The 23202-nt window shown below is 45.3% G+C and overlaps 1 protein-coding gene across 1 annotated transcript in view; it reads left to right on the plus strand.

Moving 5' to 3' along the window:
- hif1an (hypoxia inducible factor 1 subunit alpha inhibitor) overlaps positions 1 to 23202 on the plus strand; it is a 57128-nt gene that overhangs the window by 4847 nt on the left and 29079 nt on the right. The window contains exon 2 of the mRNA XM_080215567.1: positions 19794 to 20038. Within this exon, the coding sequence (XP_080071693.1) occupies positions 19794 to 20038 (245 nt within the window). The remainder of the gene's footprint in view (positions 1 to 19793; positions 20039 to 23202) is intronic.

Here is a 23202-nt window from a genome sequence, read left to right on the forward strand (position 1 = left end):
TATATTTCAATTTGTCTTCAGCGTCATAATGTAGTCTGGAAGCAACCTTGTTACGTGGATGTTGCTAGCAAGGCCAATATTTATTGTCCATTTCTAGACTTAAATATATACTTAAATACCAATTACACAGTGTTACCTCATACAGACCACCGTCCAGAAATTCTTGATTTGGCCATCATGGTATAATGAGATGGAGACAGTGGCACAGTGGTTAGCAGCACTGCCTCTCAGCGCCAGGGACCCGGGTTCAATTCCGGGCTTGGGTCAGTGTGTGCGGCGTTTGCACCTTCTCCCTGTGTCTACATAGATTTAATCCGGATTCTCCGGTTTCCTCCCACAGTCTGAAAGACGTGCTGGTTAGGTGCATTGGCCATGCTAAATTCTCCCTCAGTGTAACCTGAACAGGCGCTGGAGTGTGGCGACTTGGGGATTTTCAGTCACTTCATTGCAGTGTTAATGTTAGCCCACTTGTGACAATAATTTAAAAAACTTAAATAAAAGACTTTAAACAATTACAAATTTGTAAATGCAGGGCTGGTGGTGGGGACATTGGCTTTCCCCGGTTCCTCAGCTGTAAGGGCACTGTGTCTTGTCTGAATCCTGGGTTCAGTCTGTGGGATGTGTGAGTTAGCTAATCTCAGCCACAGCAGAGCAGTTGTCCCCATTATCCTTGCTGCTTAAATTTCCGCCCCCCCACCACCCCCCGCACATCAGCCCTACTATAAACTTTGTGCCCGAGAGCATGTGTGGCAAGGGCAGGATTGTGTTGTGAAGTTGGGGGGGGGTGGAACCAGAGCACCTAGAGGAAACCCATGCAGACATGGGGAGAATGTGCAAACTCCACACAGACAGTGACCCGAGGCCGGATTTGAACCCGGGTCCCTGGTGCTGTGAGGCAGCAGTGCTAACGACGGTGTCATCCTGTTTGCCACCATGCTATACCCCAACTACACAGATGGCCTTTAGAGACCATCTCAGGAAGACTATCCAGTGACGCTGGAACCTTTCACGTCTGGGACGTTCCATCCAAAGGATAATGCAGGAGAACATTGGGGAAGGCAAAATATCTGTGAACAGGGTGACCAACTCTCCCTGCAGATTGGAACTTGGGAGAAAAAGAGCACTGGAGAAACTGATGCATTCATGTCAGAAGAAGTGGTAATGCCGGATTGAGAGAGAGAACGTGGTGAGTTTATGAGTTGAGGATAGAGGGGTGTGTGTGTACTGCTCGCAGTAGATACAGAAAACGTGTCGGGTAACGATGCCGGGAATTCATTCGCACAGACTGTGACATTAGTAAATTATTTACAGCTGACAACACTCCGAGAAGGTGGGGAGGCAGCTCGATAAAATGCAAGCAGTATGCCAGCGGAACGTGGCGAATTCCCAGACAGGGTCCAAGTGTGAGGCTCGAATTTGCTGCACAGTATATAGTTCTGTCACTCAGTCAGTCTCGGTATTTACATATGGGGTACAGAGCAAACAGAAGGTATTGGGGCTACTTTCGGGTCATTGGTGAAGTGTAATTTAAGGCTGAATATTTGAAGTGATTGATTCAAATATTTGATTTGATTTATTAGTGTCACGTGTATTGGGATACAGTGAAAAGTCTTTGGGCCAGGTTGAAAAACTTGTCCTCTGTTTACATCGGTTTTGGCAACATTGCTGGAAAATCCGACTCATCGCAAAAACAAGTGATATACTCCCCACCGCCAGAGATGTGGTGAGCTGATAGCACAGAAGCATAATGCATACCCCATGTTTACCTCTTGCTCTCCTCAATGTCTCCAGACGCCTGTCTCAGTTTGCTCCTCACCTCTTGACCTGACCCCATTTCAGTTCACGCTCTGGTTTCGTAAGTAGATTTCTGTGAGCCACGATTAGAGGAGAGCGCCTTTCTCAACCTCAGGACGTCTTGGAGCGCTTTACAGCCAAAAATAATGATACCTTGCTGGAGTGCAGTCACTGTTGTAAGGTTGGAAATGCAGCAGCCAAATTGTGTACCACAAGCACCCGCAAATGGCAAAAAGATAACCTATTTTGGTGATGTTGGTCATGAGATACGGAAATCATGGGGAATCACCCCTGCCCCCTCATCAGATAGTTCCACACAATGTTTCACCTCCCACTTGATACAACAGGTAATGTCCCTGTTTGATGTCTTGTGAAAGATGGGCCCCTCCTTCATTGCAGCGCTTTCTCAGTAATGAGTACAAAATCAATGCTTTCCAGACTTTTTCCTGGTGTGACCCCCCCCCTCCCCCCCGCCCCCCCTCTCTGCCTGCCTCCACCCTCCCTATTTGAATGCCTGGCACTTCACCTGAATGGAATTTGTTGAGTGGGGAAGGGAGTGTGGGCTTCAGTTCCTGAACAGGGCAGGGTGAGCATCAGCGGCTGAGCTGGATGGCTAGGTGTGAGGTTGAGAGTAATGAGAAGTGCTTAAACTGCATGGTTTGAAAAAACACCTACCTTTGCAAAGGCTTTTTTTTTCGCAGCAACAAAAATCTGTCCGAAAGAGCCCACCGTTGAAAAAAAAATCCTAGGATTTAGAGGGACTTTGCAACTTTTAGCATTGATGCAATGACATTGTTGCTGGACTAGTAATCCAGAGACTCAGGGTAAAGCTCTGGGGACCCAGGCTCGAATCCCACCACAAGCAGATGGTGAAACTTGAATTCAATTAACTCGGAAATTAAAAATCTAATAATGATCATGAAACTGATTGTCAAATAAATCCATCTGGATCACTAATGTCCTTTAGAGAAAGGAATCTGCCGTTCTTACCTGATATTTTATCCTTACCTGGTTTAGCCTACATGTGACTCCAGACCCACAACAATGTGGGTGACTTGTAAATGCCTCTGAAATGGCCTAGCAAACCACTCAGTTCAAGGGAAATTAGGGATGGGCAATGAATACTGGCCCAGCCAGTGATGTCCAAATTCCATGAATGAATGAAATTTATCTAGTGAATGTGAAGTCCCTAAAACCAGCAGTTTCTTCCAGTCCTGCTGTGTTGAGTGTGGATAGGGTTCCCTGAGTCTGTGGATTGGATACTCTTCTGTGTGCATAGGGTGGCATGGTGGCACAGTGGTTAGCACTGCTGCCTCACGGCGCCAGGGACCTGGTTCCAATTCCAGGCTTGGGTCACTGTGCGGAGTCTGCACATTCTCCCCGTGTCTGCATGGGTTTCCTCCCACAATCTGAGAGACATGCTGGTTAGGTGCATTGGCAATGCTGAATTCTCCCTCAGAGTACCCAAACAGGCGCCGGAGTGTGGCGACTAGGGGATTTTCACAGTAACTTCATTGTGGTGTTAATGTAAAGCTATTTATGACACTAATTAATCGAAAATAAATAAATAGTTTGCTCTCTCCCACAGGCACACAGGGTGCTGGCACTGATGCCACATGTCTGCGGGTTGGCCATGGCTTGTCCTGAACCTGTTGGCAGTGGGCCACTCTTTTCCCTGTAAGGTTGAAAGCAGGCAGCTGTTGGGTCTGATTAGAGACCAGGTACTTGTTTGCCGTATCCAGTGATTTCCCATTCGTTGGTCCAGGTGAAATTTGCATTGAAGTCCTGCGTGGGAGACTCTTTACAGATCAGCCTTCTTGATGGGAGTCATCCCATGGGTGGACTGAATTGATTAGCATGAAGTTTATAGGGGCGGGGTATCATTGCAAACTTTTCCTATCATTTTGTGGAGGGTTGCAAGCCGGCAGATGTGTGGGGGACTGATGTTTGCCATGGCAGGGAGCCAAGGGAGTGGTGTTGAGCATACTGTTCCAGTGACGATGCGCATGGTAGCATTGAGCTGGGTGTGTGTGCATTGTGTGTTGCGCGTGGGCTGTGTGTTATGCACGTGTGTGTGATTCCAAAAGGAAACTTCATGAGAAGAGTCCACACAAGGAATCCTGGTCACAGTCCCAAAGCCAAAAGAAACAATGAATGAATACAAAGAGTGTTGTTCTCTGCGGAACCATTTGCCCTGTTGTTTTTTGTTTTCTTCTAAGCACTGAATGTCAAATTACAATGGTTTGCTGAGATGTGATGGCAGTGATTGATGGATGCAATTACACTGCAGATTTACTGTCAGCATGAAGCCTTTTCAGCTTCGTGCCCATGCTGAACTAGTGTGGCATCAATCTGAATCTGACTCCAGATCAATGTGCTCGCAATTGATCCCACCTATTTATGATTTGACTACTTGTGGAGATAAGAAGGTTTAAATCTGATGACACCAATAGCTTAATGCTGGATAGCATGAAGCCTGTTGCTGCACTTTGCCCTTTATTCCAAAGCTGTACTTCATGTGCCTTGAAGTCATCGAGCCATACAGTACAGAAAAAGCCCTTCAGCCCATTGAGTCTGCACCGACAATATCTAACATGATGTGGAGATGCCAGCATTGGACTGGGGTAAACACAGTAAGTCTGACAACACCAGGTTTAAGTCCAACTGATTTATTTGATAGTAAACTCACAAGCTTTCGAGGTTTACCTCTTTGTCAGATGAGAGGCGAGAGATACAAAAAGGTCCAGAGGGGTCATTTTTTTCGCACAGAGGGTGGTGAGTGTCTGGAACAAGCTGCCAGAGATAGTAGTAGAGGCGGGTACAATTTTGTCTTTTAAAAAGCATTTAGACAGTTACATGGGGTAAATGGGTATAGAGGGATATGTGCCAAACGTGTGCATTCACCTGACGAAGAGGTAAACTCGAAAGCTTATGAGTTTACTATCAAATAAATCGGTTGGAGTTAAACCTGGTGTTGTCAGACTTCTTACCGACAATATCTACCACAAAGACAAGCACAGCAGAAAGCTCAGACACAGTTACAAGGATTCTCCTGCCTATATAGTTTGCTGTGTGTATTCTGTAAGCACTAGCCTCTATTACTTATAGTCCGTCAGATAGGCTATTCTTCCTAGTTTTATCTGTTGTTGTTGGAAGTGAATGTTAGGTGCATTGGTATTTTACATGATTATGTTGTTATTTCAGTGATTCTGGCAACACACATTCGTCATTCCACTAAACCTCAAAAAATGGTCGATTCTGTATGGGTTGATGTAATCAGAACCTGTGAAGTTGTTTGGTACTGCACAGAGAACAACGCCCTTGTCTCTTGCTGTGAGCTTAGGGTGTGATGCTACAACAGCTTTCATGCAAGGCAGTTTTGCTTAGATCACTGGTACCACTCTCATCTTCACAGCTGAGAGCTATAAAGTTATAGAGGTTTACAGCATGGAAACAAGCTCAACCTATCCATGCTGCCCTTTTTTTAACCCACTAAGCTAGTCCCAATTACCCACGTTTGGCACATATCCCTCTATACCCATTTAACCCATGTAACTGTCTAAATGCTTTTTAAAAGACGAAATTGTACCCGCCTCTACTACTATCTCTGGCAGCTTGTTCCAGACACTCACCACCCTCTGCGAAAAAATTGCCCCTCTGGACCCTTTTGTATCTCTCGCCTCTCACCTTAAACCTATGTCTTCTCGTTTTAGACTCCCCTCCCGTTTGGAAAAGATGTTGACTATCTATCTTATCTATGCCCCTCATTATTTTATAGGCCTCTAAGCCTTCTACATTCCAGAGAAAAAGTCCCGGTCTTTCCAACCTTTCCTTGTATCTCAAACCATCAAGTCCCAGTAGCATCCTAGTAAATCTATTTTGCACTCTTTCTACTTTAATAATATCCTTTCTATAAAAGGGTGACCAGAACTGTACACAGTATTCCAAGTGTGGCCTTACCAGTGTCTTATACAAATTCAACAAGACGTCCCAACTCCGGTATTCAATGTTCTGACCAATGAAACCAAGCATGCTGAAAGCCACCTTCACCACCCTGTCCACCTGTGACTCCACTTTCAAGGAGCTATGAACCTGTACCCCTAGATCTGTTCGTTCTGTAACTCTCCCCAATGCCCTACCATTAACTGAGTAAGTTTTGCCCTGGTTCAATCTACCAAAATGCATCACCTCAGATTGTAGTGCCTTCCTTGTGTTCGAACCCAAAATCTTGATGGATGGTCGATGGTGCTTCAGCACTGCAATGTCTTTCAGAGCAGATGTTAAACCGAGGCTGTGTCTGCTTGTTTGGAATCCCTCGAAACTTTTCAGAATGAAAGCAGTGTTTTCCCAGCGACCTGGCCAATATTTGTCCTTGAGCTAACACCAGCAAAACTGACTCATTGGCCATTCATCTCCCTGCGGTTTGTGGACCTTGGCATGTGCAGATTAGCTGGCGAGTTTACATTTCAGAAGTACCAGCGAAGGTCTTGTGGGGGGGTGTGAAAGGCAGCACAATGTATTGAGGTGTTGGTTGGGAATCTGGGGCCGGGTCCTAACCTATCACCAGGGCAAATGATGTTGCCATGCCCTGCAGGAATGAGCCTTTTCAGCACTTGTGGATTTTACCTGATTCACACTGCACAAGTTTAGCATTGATGCTAAGAGGAAACTACTTTAGGTCAATAGTAAACATGTAGCACAAGTACTGCTGTAAATCAGTGTTGTAGCACCTGCTTCTCTCAATAATAGAAATGGCATCGATAAGACCGTGGGGGAACATACTCTCGTTGTTCAATAGGAACAAGGTTACATTTGGCCTGAGTATTCATTTTAACAGGTGTTGTTATCTTAAATGGGTAACCTCAGTTTAATGTTTATGTATTAGTGTCATTAGTAGGCTTACATAAGCATAACAATGAAGTTACTGTGAAAATCCCCTAATTGCCACACTCTGGCACCTGTACAGGTACACAGGGAGAATTTGGAATTCACCTAACCAGCACGTCTTTCAGACTATGGTAGGAAACTGGAGCACCCAGAGGGAACCCAAGCAGATTCGGGGAGAACGTGCAGACTCCGCACAGACGGTGATCCAAGCCGGGAATCGAACCCAGGTCCCTGGCTTTGTGAGGCAGCAGGCCCATTGAGTCTGCACTGACCCTCTGAAAGTGCACCCCACCCAGGTTCAGCCCATCCCCGTAACCTCTCATATTTAGCTTCGCCAGTCCTCTCTTGTATCACACTTACAGCGATCAAAGTCTCGACCATGGTTCCCACGTGCTGAAATGAATGAGCTGGAATGGTCTCAGGGCTCCAGTTACCGCCCACTGTGGCTGACTACACAGAAGGAGGCCATTCAGCCCTTTCTAGTACTTTAGTTCCCTCCCACAGTCCAAAGATGTGCAGGTTAGGTTGATTGGCCATGCCAAATTGTCCCAATGTCCCAAGATGTGTAGTTTAGGGGGATTAGCTGGGTAAAGCATGGGGTCACAGGAATAGGGTGGGGAGCGGGCTTGTTGAGGTACTCTGTCGGAGATTTGGTACAGACTTGATGGGCCAAATGGCCTCCTGCACTGTGGGGATTCTATGATTCTGTGACTGAAGTGATTCGCATGTTAAGCAAAGGCAAGTGAAGTGAGGAGCATACTGCTCACAATATTGACTGTGAGAGCCATGCACCCAGAGTGTAAATATATCTCTTGTTTTTGTCATTTGATATTGATGACAGTTCTATTGATATATAAATGATGAAGCATTTTCTATAGCTTGTTATGAAATATTTGGCACGTATCAAATGTATTTGATCTGATTCAGGGTGTCATGGTTCGTGAACAAGCCTGGTTTCCATCTTGCAGCCCACTGAGATGAGGGAGGGCCACTCATGCAGCTCATTCACTAGCCCAGGGCGGCACAGTGGTTAGCACTGCTGCCTCACAGCGCCAGAGACCTGGGTTCAACTCCCGGCTTGGGTCACTGTCTATGCGGGGTCTGCATGTTTTCTCCGTGTCTGCATGGGTTTCCTCCCACAGTCCGAAAGACGTGCTGGTTTGGTGCATTGGCCATGCTAAATTCTCCCTCAGTGTACCCGAACAGGCGCCAGAGTGTTGTGACTAGGGGATTTTCACAGTAACTTCATTGCAGCGTTAATGTAGGCTACTTGTGACTAATAAATAACCTTTAAACTTTTAATTTAGGTTGCCCATCACTGGGTAAGAATGTCACTACCACAAGGAATATTTAAGGCAAAAAGCATCATTGCATTTAAGGGAAAGCTGAATAAGTACACGAGGAATTGAAGGATATACAGATGGGGTGAGATGAAGAAAGAGGGTCTTCTCGATGATGAACCCCAGCAATGGATCAGTTGGGCCAAATAGCACCCAGAAAGGGATGGTGACGGAGCAGAACAAGTTATTATAATTGGCAGTAGTCTGTCCCAATGATCATCCATTTTGTACACCATTCATGTTTACAATGAGGCTTCGGACAGCAATTCCAAGATTCCATGTGGAACAGGTTCAGACTTTATTTAGATATGAAAATAGAGTGTGGATGTCCTTCTTGGAATCTTTAACTTCTCTACAGGGATGATGTGCAGAACAAATGACACTAAGGAGGGTGGCACAGTGGTTAACACCACTGCCTCACAGTGCCAGGGACCCAGATTCAATTCTGACCTTGGGTAACTGTGTGGAGTTTGCACATTCTCCCTATATCTGCATGGGTTTCCTCCCACAGTCCAGAAGACCTGCTGGTTAGGAGCATTGGCGATGCTAAATTCTCCCTCGGTGTGCCGGAGTGTGGCAACAAGGGGATTTTCACAGTAACTTCATAGTAGTGTTAATGTGACACAATAAACTTAACTGGTCTAGCATTAACCTTGGTTGTTGCTAGCCCCTTTTCACTAAGGCTGTAACAATTATCAGTTTGCAGTACTTGGCTATAATTAGTTTTCAGATTTAGTCCAGTTTGCTTGGTGTATTTGCTGTTTTAAAAAGTCTCCTGATACACTTCGCTCTTTCACCCTCCTTCATATGCCAGAGTTACATAATCACCAATTTAAATTGTCTCTTTCTGGCTTCATCATTTCTTACATTCTAACCTGCTGTTATGTTGACCAGTCTTTTCTCATACTCTTATCCTGTCTAATTTCCGTTTTTTGCTTCCCGTCTGCTTGTGGGATTATTCTTGGTTTTATATTTTTACTGCAAGTATTAACTTTATCATATTGTTGCTAATCTCTCCAATCACTCAAAAAAGTTCTAGCTATTGTTGCGAACCTTCTACTCACACTGTACCCCCTCTAGGCTGGGCCTCTTTTCATCCCTTTGAAACATACTCTAGCAATCTTGTTTTGATTTCACATTTTCTCCCCGCTGAACTTCTGCCCGACTTCATTTCTTGCTCCAAAGTTTTAAGTTATTCCTCCCGATATTTATACACTGGGCTCCCGCTGAACAACTTAGAAAGGTGAACTCTCGTCGGTCCCTTTGAAATTTTTAATCAAGTCACCTCAAAGTCTTTCCCAGAGAAAGCAAACACCCCCTCCCAAACTTTTCTGATAACTAAAAACCCTGATATTAATGAGTCATCGCTGTTGCTCACCTCCCTAACCTCTGAAGGATAACAACAGCTTTCAATGCATGTTTGAGTTTTGACTGCTGAAGAATGTCTGATTTATTGCCAGCTGCAGTGGTTCTTGCCTCAGCTTTGTGAATGATTAACAGGGATGCAATTTGTTTTTGTGCATTTGATCTGTTCCCCATAGCTGTTCAATTTGGAATTGAATATGGGCTGGCAGCTAGAACATAAGAACTAGGAGTAGATCAGCGTTCAGCCCCTCGAGCCTGCTCCACCATTCAGTACAACTATGACTAATCTCATTTTAGCCTCAACTCCATTTTCCTGCCCATTCTCCATAATCCTTCATCCCATTGCAAATTAAAAATCTGTCTATCTCCTCCTCACATTTACTCAATGACCTTGCACCCCCCACTCTCTAGGGTAGCGAATTCCACAGATTCGCCACCCTTTGGGAGAATAATTTCTCTTCATCTCTGTTTTAAATCTGCTATCCCTCAGAAAACTATTCAAAATCGCCCACTGCTACAGCGCTTAGCACTGTTGCTCCACAGCGCCAGGGATCCAGATTCGATTCCCGGCTTGGTTCACTGTCTGTGTGTTGTTTGCACATTCTCCCTGTGTCTGTGTGGGTTTCCTCCCACTGTCCAAAGATGTGCAGGTTAGGTGAATTGGCCATGCTATATTCTCCCTCAGTATACCTGAACAGCCACAGGAGTGTGGCAACTAGGGGATTTTCACAGTAATGTCATTGTAGTATTAATGTAAGCCTAGTTGTGACTAATAAATAAAACTTTAAACTTTACAAGAGGAAACATCTGCTGTACATCAACTTTGTCAATGCTATTTATCATCTTAACGTTATCATCTTGTTTAACATGAGATAGGAGCAGTAGGAGGCTATTCAGCCTTCGAATATCTCAATTAGATCTCCTCTCATTCTTCTAAACTCTACAAAGTATTGGCTTAAGCTGCCCAAGCTCTCTTGCTAAGTCAAATCGCTCTTCTCTGGAATTAATCTAGTCAACCTCCTCTGAACTGCCTCGAATGCCACTATTTCCTCCCTGAACTAAGGGGAACAAAATTGTACACGGTACTCCAGGTGCAGTCTCACCAATACATTGTATAGCTGAGCATATATCATACTTTTATACTCTATTCCTTTAGCTATAAATGCCAAAATTCTACTTGCTTTCCTTATCACTTGCTGTGCCTGAAAACCAATTTTCTGTGCCTCATGCACGAGGACACCTAGATCCTTCTGTAACAAAGCACCCGAAGCCATTTAGATAATAAGCTGCCATTCCATTTTTCTGACCAAAATGGATAACCTCACACTTATCCACGTTAAAATCCATCTGCCACATTTTGGTCCACTTACCTAAACTATCTACATCCATTTGTACATATCTTATTTCCTCATTGCAATTTATTAAGCCACCTGTTTGTGTCATCTGCAAATTTGGCCAAATCTATCCTTATATCCAAGTCATGAATATAGTTATAAATAGTTTGGGCCTGAGAATTGAACCCTGTGGCACCCCACTAGTTACATCTTGCCAGCTAGAAAAAGACCCATTTACCCCAACCCTCTGCCTCCTGTCAGTTAGCCATTCTTGTATCCAAGCTAATAAATTACACCTAACCCCATGTCATCTTACCTTTAGCAACACACCTTATCAAATCCTTTCCTGAAGTTCAGATATACTACATCTACAGGACCCCGTTATCTTGACTTGTTACATCTTCAAAGAATTCTAGCAAATTAGTCAAAACACGATCTACTCTTCATAAAACTATGATGACTCTGATGGATTGCCTTTTGACTTTCCAAATGTCCAGTAATTACTTTCTTAATAATGGATTCTAACAATTTCCCAACTATGGATGATAAACAAACTTATCTATAGTTTCCTACTTTCTGCCTCTCTTCCCTTTTGCATAATGGAGTTACATTAACATTTTTCCCATCCACTGGATCCTTTCCCACGTCCAGAGAATTTTGGAATATTATAATCAATGGATCCGATATCTCCACTCCCACTTCCTTTAACACCCTGTGATGTAGGCCATCAGATCTTGGAGACACAAAGCTGGGGAGGGGGGGTGTGTGTTGTGAGACCAGGGATCGTAGTCTAAGGATACGGGGTCAATGTTTTGGGACTGAGTTGAGGCCAAAACATTGTGTGATTTCAAGAAGGAATTAGATATAACTCTTGGGGCTAAGGGGATCAAAGGATATGGAGGGGTGGGGGAAGCGGGGGAGACAGAACCAGGCTTTGGATGATCAGCCATGATCACACTGAATGGTGGAACGAGCTGGAGGGGCCAAATGGCCTACTCTTGCTTCTAGTTTCTATGTTTCTATCTTTTACGTTTCAAGGAGCTCTAACTGGGATCAATGTTGCCGAGTGTGCAAAGAGAATTTTGCTTTGCACGGTTGAGGAACTTGAGTCTGACTCATGGGAAGTGGAGTGAAATTCCCTCTTCTAGGGAATCTCAGTTCACTGTCAGGGAGGGAATTTAAGCTGCATTTAAACTGTAATGGTGAAAAGTGAAACCGGTTTGTCGCAGTGCAGTAACATCAATGTATCTCTCATTCTTTGGCAATACGGTACCTCAGCCGAGGCTGACGCTGAACTATTCATTTTGCTGCTTTGGGTATAACCTCTGGGTTAGAGGTGTTAATACTGAATTATTAGCATTGCAGCATTGAGTCCACAAAAGCAAAATACCAAAGATGCTGGAAATCCAAAACTAAAACAGGAAATACTTGGCAGGTCAGGCAGCATTTCTGGAGAGAAAAATCGTGTTCATGATTCATGTTCATAACCTTTCATAACTGAAGAACACTGGAGGTATGGCAGCTTTTAAGCAAGTCTAGGTTCTTTGTCAGACCTTCAGCTTGCAGATGGCTTACTTCCACTCCGGTTTGATGCGTTCTGTGATGGTTAATGTGCAATCTATAGACTCTGGCCCATGTAAGAACTAACTTTTTTTTTATTGTCACAAGTAGGCTTACATTAACACTGCAATGAAGTTACCATGAAAATCCCCTAGTCACCACAGTCCGGCACCTGTTCGGGTACACTGCGAGAGAACCTTAGCATGGCCAATGCACCTAACCAGCACGTCTTTCGGACTGTGGGAGGAAACCCACGCAGACACAGGGAGAATGTGCAGACTCTGCACAGACAGTGGCCCAAGCCAGGAATTGAACCTGGGTCCCTGGTGCTGTGAGGCAGCAGTGCTTGCTACTATGCTGCCATGCAGGCGATGCCTGGAAGTTTTGGAAAGATGTCATTTAAAGGTTTGTGTGCTCTCTCCAACACCCAACCTTCAGCTCTGCACATTCCCAGCTAAAGCTCTGTGCGTTTGGTGCCTTTGAGGCAGCACAGTGCCAGGGGCCCAGGTTCAATTCTGGCCTCGGGTCACTGTCTGTGTGGAGTTTGCATATTCTCCCCTTCTCTGCATGAGTTTCCTCCAGGTGCTCCGGTTTCTTCCCACACTGCAAAGATGTAAGGGTTACGTTGATTGACCATGTTAAATTAATCTTAGTGTCAGGGCGGTTAGCAGGGTAAATATGTGGGGTTATGGGAATAGGGCCTGGACGGGACTGTAGTCGGTACAGATGTAATGGGCTGAATGGTCTTCTTCTGCACTGTAGAGATTCTGAGATTCCCAAAGGGACCTTTTCCATTTTGGTCAGTCACAGGCCAAGGGTGCCCATGAGTTTGCAGGGAGGGTTGACCTCTCCAGGGATACTTTGGGGACATCCATAAAGCATTTCCACTGTCCTGGGAGCTTTCTGGTAGAACCAAGTTCTGAGTGGAGCAGTTGCTTTCGGGAACCAGGTGTCAAGCAAACAAACAATATGGCCTGACCAGCAACACTGGTTATGCACAAGCACGTCACTTGATGCTCGTACATTGGCTTAGGAGAGGAAACTGCAGTTTGTCCATTTCATTTCATTTCACCAGATTTGGAGAAACTTGCAAAGGTGCTGGTACTCTCCAGTGCTTTGAGGTGACTGCTGTAGGTTGTCCCAAGTCTCCGAAGCATATAGCGGCGCAGGGATCAATACTCTGTGGTAAATCACAACCGAAGTTTTGGGTTTGAGATCCTGGACCTCAAAAACTTATTAACTGAGTTGGCTGACGGCTGAGTTGGCACATTGAAGGTGATGAAGAATTGATTATCTATATCTGCCTTCATTGAGAGGGGACTCCAAAGATATGGGAAATGTCCACGTTTCCCAGGAGAGGTCTGCTGTGAGAGTTGGTTGGAAGAAGATCTTAGTTGCTGGGTGCTTCGTGGAAGGCCCATCTTTTCACCTGCTTCAGAGAAGGAGTCAGCAGTAACATTGAGTGCAGTTTCAGTGAGCGCGCACACAAACATCATCTGCATACTGAAAACTCGGTGGCTGAAGTTACAGTCATTTTGGCTTTGAATTGAAGGTCGGAGAGCTTCACATCTGTTCTGTAAATCATGCCCATGCTTATGGGTTGTTTGCTGGAGGAGAAGTGCAGTATTACAACGAGGAAGATGAGAAGATGTTTGTGTGGTGACACAGCTCTGAATGACTCACATCTTCACTGAGATAAGATCCACGATGGATCACGGCTTCCATGTCATGGCATAGGTGGAGGCTGGTGACAAAGTTCCGACAGCAGCCAAATTTCACAGAATCATAAAATTCCTTCAGTGCCAAAGGACACCATTTGTCCTATCATGCCTACACCAACAACAATCCCATCCAGGCCCTATCCCCATAATCCCATGTATTTTCCCTGCTAATTTCCCTGACACTAAGGGGCAATCGAGCCTGGTCAATCAACCCAACCCACACATCTTTGGGTGGAAACCGGAGCACCAGTAGGAAACCCACACAGACACAGGGAGAATGTGCAGACTCCACACAGTCACTCAAGGCCGGAATTCTGGCGCTGTGAGGCAGCGGTGCCAACCACTGTGCTGCCATGAGGAGGATATCTCTTAAGCCATTCTGAGTGACAGAGCCCAGGGCTTTTGTGAGTTGGGAGATGGCCACATGCAGCATTTTTCTTGAATTGGCTGCGCACTGAAGGTTTTGTCTGTCGTGCTTCTTGCTCGGTGAAAACCCAACTGTGACCCTGGAAAGAGCTCTCTGGCGACTGGGAGGAGACAAGTGAGGGGGTTCCCTGCAATAACCTCTGTGGCAGGCAGCAGAGAGACTGTCCTGTAATTGCCACAGTTGGACTTGTCTTCCTTCTCAAATATAATCATGATTACAAAGTGCCTGAAATGCCGTGGTATGCGTTCCTCTTCCCAGATGAGGACTGAGGTTGTGCAGCAATGCCAGGAATGTATTTGTCATGTTTCAGAATTTCAGCTGGGGTTCCACCTGCTCCAGAGACTTTGCCGTTTTTCAGTTGTCACCAGGTTTATTCAGCTTTACTGTGGGCTGGGGTGGGGCCAAGATTGAAACTGGGATGGGATATCGGGGCATCGAGTTCAGGGTGTTTAAGGTCAAAGACAGAGTCCAGTTGAATTGTTGTGCTCTCCCCAGCAAGTGTTAATTGCCTCCATGTCCTCATCAAACCACCCCCCTCCCTCTACGTTTGGTGTTTGGCGGGGTGAGCCCTTGAATGCTTGAGCCATGGATTGTCTCGGCAGCACTGAAAAACCGTACAAGTTATTGGTGTCCGCAAGTTGTTGGATCTCCTGCATCCTTTCTACCCCTCCTTTGTTTTATGTTGCGGTTTTAATGCTGAACCATTGACTTTAAGCAAACAGAGGAAGTGGGGCAAGGAGAACAAAACAGGATGATGGTGCAAGGCAAAAAAGAGCTGGTAATGGAGCCAGTGAAGAAAACAAAATTGGTCTATAACACCAGTGGGTCATGAATTCTCCTATTCCCATTTACACATCTATACTTCTTCATTACCACATTCTTTCTTTTGCTTTGCACTAATCACCTCTTTTGTCATTCCTGCCTTCCATCCTCTCACAGATCTTCTGTTTTATTCTTTCCTCCTCCCCCGTTTGCACTTTTCCTAAAATGTATTGTATGTCTAACTTTTCCCAGTTCTGTTGAAACCTGAAGCGTTAACTCTGTTTCTGGCTCCACAGATGCTGTCTAATCTGCTGAATGTTTCCTGCATTTTCTGTTATCATTGTTTTGTGTACATAAGGCCATATGAGAGCAGAATCAGGCAATTCGGTCTATCGAGCCTGCTCCACCATTCAACCATGATTGTTAAGTTTCTCAACCCATTCTCTTGTCTTTTCCCCATAACCTTTAACCCCCTTACGAATCGAGAACCTATCTATCTTAAATACATTCAATGACCTGACCACAACAGCTTTCTGTGGCAATGAATTCTACAGATGCCCCACCCTCTGGTTGAAGAAATTCCTCCTCATCTCAGTTCTAAAGGGTCGTCCCTTTACTCTGAGGCTGTCCCCTCAGATCCTAGTCTCTCGTACTAATGGAAACATCTTCTCCATGTCCATTCTATCCCGGCCTTTTAGTCTTCTGTAAGTTTCAAGGAGGTCCCCCTCATCCTTCTAAACTCCAAGTACAGAGGCAGAGTCCTCAAACACTTCTCACGCATCAAGCCTTTCCTTCCCAGGATCATTCTTGTGAGCCTCCTCTGGACCCTTTCCAACCCCCGCACGTCCTTCCTTAGATACGGGGCTCAAAACTGCTCACAATATTCAAAATGATGTCTGACCAGAGCCTTATAAAGCCTCAGCATTACATCCCTGCTTTTGTATTCTATTCCTGTTGAAATGAATGCCTTCCGAATTCTATTTGCAAATTAACCTTAAGAGAATCCTGAACTTGGACTCCCAAGTCTCTTTATGCTTCCGATTCCTGAATTCTCTCCCCATTTAGGAAGTAGCCTAAGCATCTATTCTGTACATCCCTGGGCGGAGATGGTTACGGTGCTGCATCAATATATTTTTGGATTGGAGTGGTGATGCTGATCTATTAGCAATGTTGCACTGAGTATAGCTCTGGTTGGTGAGGCTGAGTGATTAACAGTTCTGTATTATCTCTGGAATAAAAACAAAATGCTGGATAAATTCAGCAGGTGTAGCAGATCCTGTGGAGAGGCAAATGTAGTTAACGGGCAGCACAGTGGTTAGCACTGATACCTCACAGCCAGGGACCTGAGTTCAATTCCAGCCTCTGGTCACTGTCTGTGTGGGTTTCCTCTGGATGCTCTGGTTTCCCCCCACAGTCTGAAAAACGTGCTGGTTAGGGTGCATTGGCCATGTTAAATTCTCTCTTTGTGTACCTGAACAGGTGGCAACTACGGGATTTTCACAGTAACTTCATTGTAGTGTTAATGTAAGCCTACTTGTGACACTAATAAATAAACTAAAAACGTTTTGAGTCCACGTGACATCTTCAGAACTGAAGAGCAATGTCATGGATTACATAATGGTAGGCAATCTCAGAATATTGATCCAGCAGCATAGGAGGCACGGCAATATTGTTCCAAATCAGGATACTATTGTGACCCAGAGGGGAACTTGCAGAGGCGATGAAGGTGTTTCCCTGCATCCACTGGCCTTGTTCTTCTGCGTGGCAGAGGTCAGGGGTTTGGAACGAGCAACTAAATGAGGCTTGGTGAGTTTCTGCAGTGCGTTTTGTAGACAGTATACCCTGCTAGCACTGCACAGTGAATGTTGAAGGAACGTCACGGTGGTTAGCACTGCTGCCTCACAGCGCCAGCGACCCCGGTTAAATTCCAGTCTCAGGTCACTGTGCAAAGTCTGCACATTCTTCCCGTCTCTGGATGCTCCCGTTTCCTCCCACAGTCCAAAGATGTGTGGGTTCGGTGGATTGGCCATGATAAATTGCCCCTTGGTGTCAGGGGCACTAGCAGAGTAACTATGTGGGGTTATGGGGATGGGGTCTGGGTGATACTGGTCAGTGCAGACTCGATGGGCTGAATGGCCTCTCTCTGCACTGTAGGGAATCTGCGACTGGTGTCAATCAAGATGATGCTGAAGTATCAAAAGCGCTGCCTTCATATCTGGCATGGGATGATGATGTTGAACTATTAGCAATGCTGTATGATTATATCTCTGGGCTGGGATGGTGTTGAAATAGTGCCACACTGATCTCTCTCCCTTCCCACCCCCCCTTTCTAGTTGCGGTGTTTTTTTTCGGCTACAACTTGTCTCCACCCCCCCCCCCCCACACAATGTCCCTGTGTACGTTGCTGCAGTCACGTAGGCGCTGGATGTTACAGGGTGTCAGTGCTAGCGGCACCTCGCGGTTGCTGCAAATGCAGCTTTGTGACTCTCCCCTCTCCCGTAACGGCAACACAGACATGTGAAACCAAAAGCGCAAAGCAATGTCATTCAATGCCCGACAGTTGCACCCTCTGATAGCAGTGACTGACAGTGTGATCGTAGGGAACAGCAAACAAACTTGCTATGAACTTGTTTCTGTCAACTTGTTCTGATTTTCCGGCAGTAATTGCAATGTTCTGGGGTTTTCTTTGCATTACGCGTTTTTTTTGATTGTGTTTTTATTAACTGCGGGCAGGGCGATGCTGAGTATTGAGGATTAAGGTGGCGACTGTTTGTTTACCACACATCCCAAGACAAATAAAACAGCCAAACTAGGTCTCCACTTAGAACCTCACATGCCAATCCCACCCCTCCAAAGTTACCCTGGAGGCTCCTGAAATTCTAAAGCAATTTCCAGGCATCGCTGAAATTAACAGAGGCAATAATAATTTGTTTTGTTTTACAGAAATGCACGTTCGTTTGTTAGTTACAAGAATATCAAAGATCTGGGAAAGTAGTGATAATATATTTAAGTATAAAATCTGTTGACTTTCTGCTACAAAGCAGAGAAGTGCTGGAAATACTTCGCGGGTCTGGCAGAATTTCGATCATCCTATTCTGACATCTCCCTTTCATTGTCGATCTAAATTGCATTTTTCTGTCCTCCACCACGTGCATGCTCTCTGTCCCTGCCCATACATGCACCCGAAGTTGTGGATTGAGCCTAGTTGTGATGCCTTCACAGCCGGTTAGCGTGCTGATATTGGCAGTCTCCGCCTGAATCTGAAAAAGGCAGAGGGCACAGCCAGCACATTTTGATTTGATTGATTATTGTCAGATATATTGGGGTACAGAGAAAAGTACTGTTTTTTGCTATAGACAAAGCGTAATGTCCACAGAATACATAGGGGAAAAGGGAAGGAGGCTGCAGAATGTAGTGTTTACATTCAAAGCTAGAGAAAGATCAGCTTAATATATGTAGATCCATTCAAAAGTCTGATGGCAGCAGGAAAGAAGCTGTTCTTGAGCTGGTGGGTGTGTGATCTCAGACACCTTTTCCCTTTGGAAGCAAGTGAAAGAGAGAATGTCCAGTGTGCGTGGGATCCTTGATTATGTTGGCTACAGTGCAGAAGGAGGCCACTCAGCCCATCAAGTCCACACCAACAACAATCCCACCCAGGCCCTATTCTCATAACCCCAGATATTTACCCTGCTAATCCTCCTAATGCTAAGGGGAAACTTACTATGGCCAATCCATCAAACCTACACATCTTTGGACTGTGGGAGGAAACCCACGTAGACACGGGGAGAATGTGCAGACTCTACACAGACAGTAACCCGAGGCCAGAATTGAACCCGGGTCCCTGGTGCTGTGATGCAGCAGTGCTAGCCATTGTGTCACCGTGTCACCCATTTGGAAGATGTGCCAGCAAGAGATGGCAGGATCAGGGAAGAGGAGGCCATGTGCTGAAAGCACAGCGCGTCAGGAATCATCGCTTGTATATCGCTATAATTTTGTTTAGCTGTTCGGTTGTGTCTTCATCATCCACGTCATCATTGAGCTATCATTGTTATTCACGGAAATGTATATATCAACATCAAATTCTGTTCTGTCTTGCTTTCATTTTCACTATCTGTATTTATAAGATATGTTTCAGAAAATAGAAAGGTGACACAGTGGTCAGCATCACTGCCTACAGCACTAGGGACCTGCATTCGATTCCGGCCTTGGGTCACTGTGTGGAGTTTGCACGTTCTTCCCGTGTCTGCATGGTGCTCTGGTTTCCTTCCACGCTCCAATGATGTGCAGGTTAAGTGAATTGGCCATACTATAAATACATGGGGTTACAAGGATGGAGCCTGAGTGAGATTGTTGGTGCAGGCGCGATGGACCGAATGGCCTCCTACACTGTAGGGATTCTGTGATGTCAACAAATTGGCCCATGTTGTAACAGGCAACATCTAGCATTGAAAAGTATCCTTGTAGTTGGAATAGCAGAGGAATTTGATCAATATTTCCTCAATATGCCCGTTATGTACCCATGCTGCAGAATTGGGAAGAGGGTTGATAAAATTACAATTGCGTGCACACTTCAGTGAATATGCTTTCCCTTTTTGCATTCCAGGAGCCAGTCGTGTTGACAGATACCAACCTGGTATACCCGGCACTGAAATGGGATCTGGAATACTTGCAGGAGAACATTGGCGAAGGGGACTTTTCTGTTTATGTTGCCAAAACGCACAAATTCTTGTACTATGATGAAAAGAAAATGGTTAATTTCAAGAACTTCAAGCCAAAGTCTAGGCGGGTCGAGATGAAATTCAGCGAGTTCGTGGAAAAGCTTGGTAAAATCGAACAAGGCGAAAACAGGTAAAATATGAATAGCAGACCCAGTACTGCGCAATTAAAATGTTTGATTTTACATGAAAATGCTGTTTGATCCTGGACAATAAAAAAAAGAGGTGGGGGATCTCATAGACACTTATAAAATTCTAACTGGACTAGACAGGGTGGATGCAGGGAGGATGCTTCCGATAGTGGGGGAGTCCAGAACCAGGAGTCATAGTCTGAGAATTCAGAATAGACCATTTAGGGCGGAGATGAGGAGACATTTCTTCATTCATAGAGTGCTGAGCCTGTGGGTGGCACAGTAGCACAGTGGTTAGCACAGCTGCTTCACAGCGCCAGGGAGCTGGGTTCAATTCCTGGCTTGGGTCATTGTCTGTATGGAGTTTACACATTCTCCCCATGCCTGCATGGGTTTCCTCTGGTTTCCTCCCACAGTCAGAAAGACATGCTGGTTAGGTGCATTGACCCAAACAGGCACCGGACTGTGGTGAATTTAACAGTAACTTCATTGCAGTGTTAATGTAAGCCTTACTTGTGACTAATAAATAATTCATTACCACAGGAAGTAGTTGATGCCAAACCATTGAATGTGTTCAAGAGGTGGCCAGGTATAGCACTTAGGGCGAATGGGATCAAAGGTTATGAGGAGAAAGCGGTATTAGGCAATTGAGTTGGACGATCAGCCATGGTCGTGATGAATGGCGGAGCAGGCTCATAGGGCTGAATGGCCTGTCTTCTATGTTTCTGTGTAAATTAGATTTATTTAGTGATTTTCACAACCTTCATGATGTCTAAGAGTACTTCACGGCCAATGAAGTACTTTTGAAGTTTAGATATTTTTCTAACACAGGAAAATTGGTAACCAATTTGCACACAGTAAAGTCTTATAAACAGCAACAAAATACTCAGCTGGTCTGGCAGTATCTGTGAAGACAGAGGCACAGCTAATGGGCAGAATTTTCTGGCCACTCCCACCAGCGGGATCTTCCAGTCCTGTCGACAGTGACCCCTAGTGCTGCCGAGTTCCCCAATGACAGCGGCGGCACCACAAGATCCTGCCACCAGCCAATACTGGGCCAACTCCACTGCCAAAAAACACTGCGGGGGCGCCTGGGAGAAATTTCCACCCAACATATCAGCTTGGTGACCTTTTATCAGAAGTTAGAGATTTACTATGTTTTAGAACAAGTGAAAGGGGAGGGTGGGAAAAAGAACAAAAAGGAAGGTCTGTGATATGGTGAAAGGCAAGAGAAATGAAAAGACAAAAGATTTGATTTATTATTGTCACAAATATTGGGATAAGTGAAAAGTATTGTTTCTTGTGCACTATACAGACAAAAATATACCGTTTATAGAGTACATAGGGGAGAAGGAAAAGAGGGGGACAGAAAATAGTGTTGCAGTCACACATAGGGTGCAGAGAAAGATCAACTTAATATAAGTTAGGTCTATTCAAAAGTCTGACGGCAGCAGGGAAGAAGCTGTTCTTGAGTTGGCTGGTACGTGATCTCAGACTTTTGCACCTTTTTCCTGATGGAAGAAGGTGGAAGACAGAATGTCTGGGGTGTGTGGGGTCCTTGATTATGCTGGCTGCTTTTCTGAGGCAGTGGGAAGTGTAGACAGAGTCAGTGGATGGGAGGCTGGTTTGTGTGATGGACTGAACTACGTTGACAACCCTTTGTAGTTTTCTGTGGTCTTGGTCAGAGCAGGAGCCATACCAAGCTGTGATACAGCCAGAAAGGATACTTTCAATGGTGCATCTGTGAAAAATTGATGAGAGTCGTAAGCAGACATGCCAAATTAGCATCCTGAGAAAATTGAGGTATTGGTGGGCTGAACTATAGCATTGGCTTAGAGGGACCAGGTTATCTGAAATTCTAGAAACTTAAAGCTCTTGACCTTTTCCACTTCATCCCCGCTGAGGCAGACAAGGCCAGGTCCTCCATTATGTTTGCTGACGTTGATGACTATCTCCTTCGTTTTGCTGAGTTTGTGATACAGGATCAAGGAAGGTGGTAATGGGACAAGCAAGGAAACAAAACATTTGTCCAGAGGAGGTGTGAATGTTAGAATCATGAACAGCTATTGTCGGAAGCGAATACAAGGAAAAAAGAAAGAAAAACCAAAAGTGACAAGGAGAAGAGTGGGGGGCAGAATTAGGTTAAGATTCAATGTTGTTGAACTCCATGCTGAGTTCAGAAGGCTGTAAAGTGGTCAGTTGAAAGATGGTATGCTGTTCCTTGAGCTTAGTTTGTGTTTCACTGGAACACTGCAGGAAACTGAGGACAGGATTGCCAGAATGGGTGCAAGGTAGAGAATTAAAATAGCAGGCAACTGAAAGCTTGGCTCTTGCTTGAGGATTGAATAGAGATGTCCTGCAAAAGTTTAAAGTTAATTTATTAGTTTCATATGTAGGCTTATACGGCGGCGTGAGGATGGCACAGTGGTTCGCACTGCTGCCTCACAGTGCCAGAGACCTGGGTTCGATTCCCGGCCTTGGGTCACTATCTGTGTGGTTTGCCCGTTCTCTCCGTGTCTGCGTGCGTTTCCTCCAGGCGCTCCGGTTTCCTCCCACTGTCCGAAGATGTGGGTTAGGTGGCTTGGCAATGCTAAATTGACCCCTTGTGTCAAGGGACTAGCTAGAGTAAATGCACGGGGATAGGGCCTGGGTGGGATTGTGGTTGGTGTAGACTTGGTAGGCCAAATAGCCTCCTTCTGCACTGTAGCATTCTATAAGTTATGAACACTGCAGTGAAGTTACTGTGAAAATCCCCTGGTTGCAACATTCCGGTGCCTGTTCAGGTACACAGAGAGAATTTAGTATGGCCAAACACCTAACCAGTATGTCTTTTGGACTGTTGGAGGAAACCAGAGCACCCGGAGTAAACCCACACAGACATGGGGAGAATGTGCAAACTCCACACAGACAAAAGATGGTGAATGTAGCCCAATCCATCATGCAAACCAGCCTCCATTCCATTAACTCTGTCTATACTTTCTGCTGCCTTGGCAAAGCAGCCAGCATAATCAAGGACTCCACGCACCCCAGACCACCTCTGCCGCCACCTTCCTTCAGGAAAAAGTCACAAACGTCTGATGTCACGTATCAACTGACTCAAGAACAGCTTCTTTTCTGCTGCCATCAACTTTTGAATGGATTTACCTCACATTAAGTTGACCTTTCT

Source organism: Carcharhinus amblyrhynchos, chromosome 31 (assembly GCF_965287045.1).
Source record: "Carcharhinus amblyrhynchos chromosome 31, sCarAmb.v2.hapA, whole genome shotgun sequence".
Classification (NCBI taxonomy): domain Eukaryota; kingdom Metazoa; phylum Chordata; class Chondrichthyes; order Carcharhiniformes; family Carcharhinidae; genus Carcharhinus; species Carcharhinus amblyrhynchos.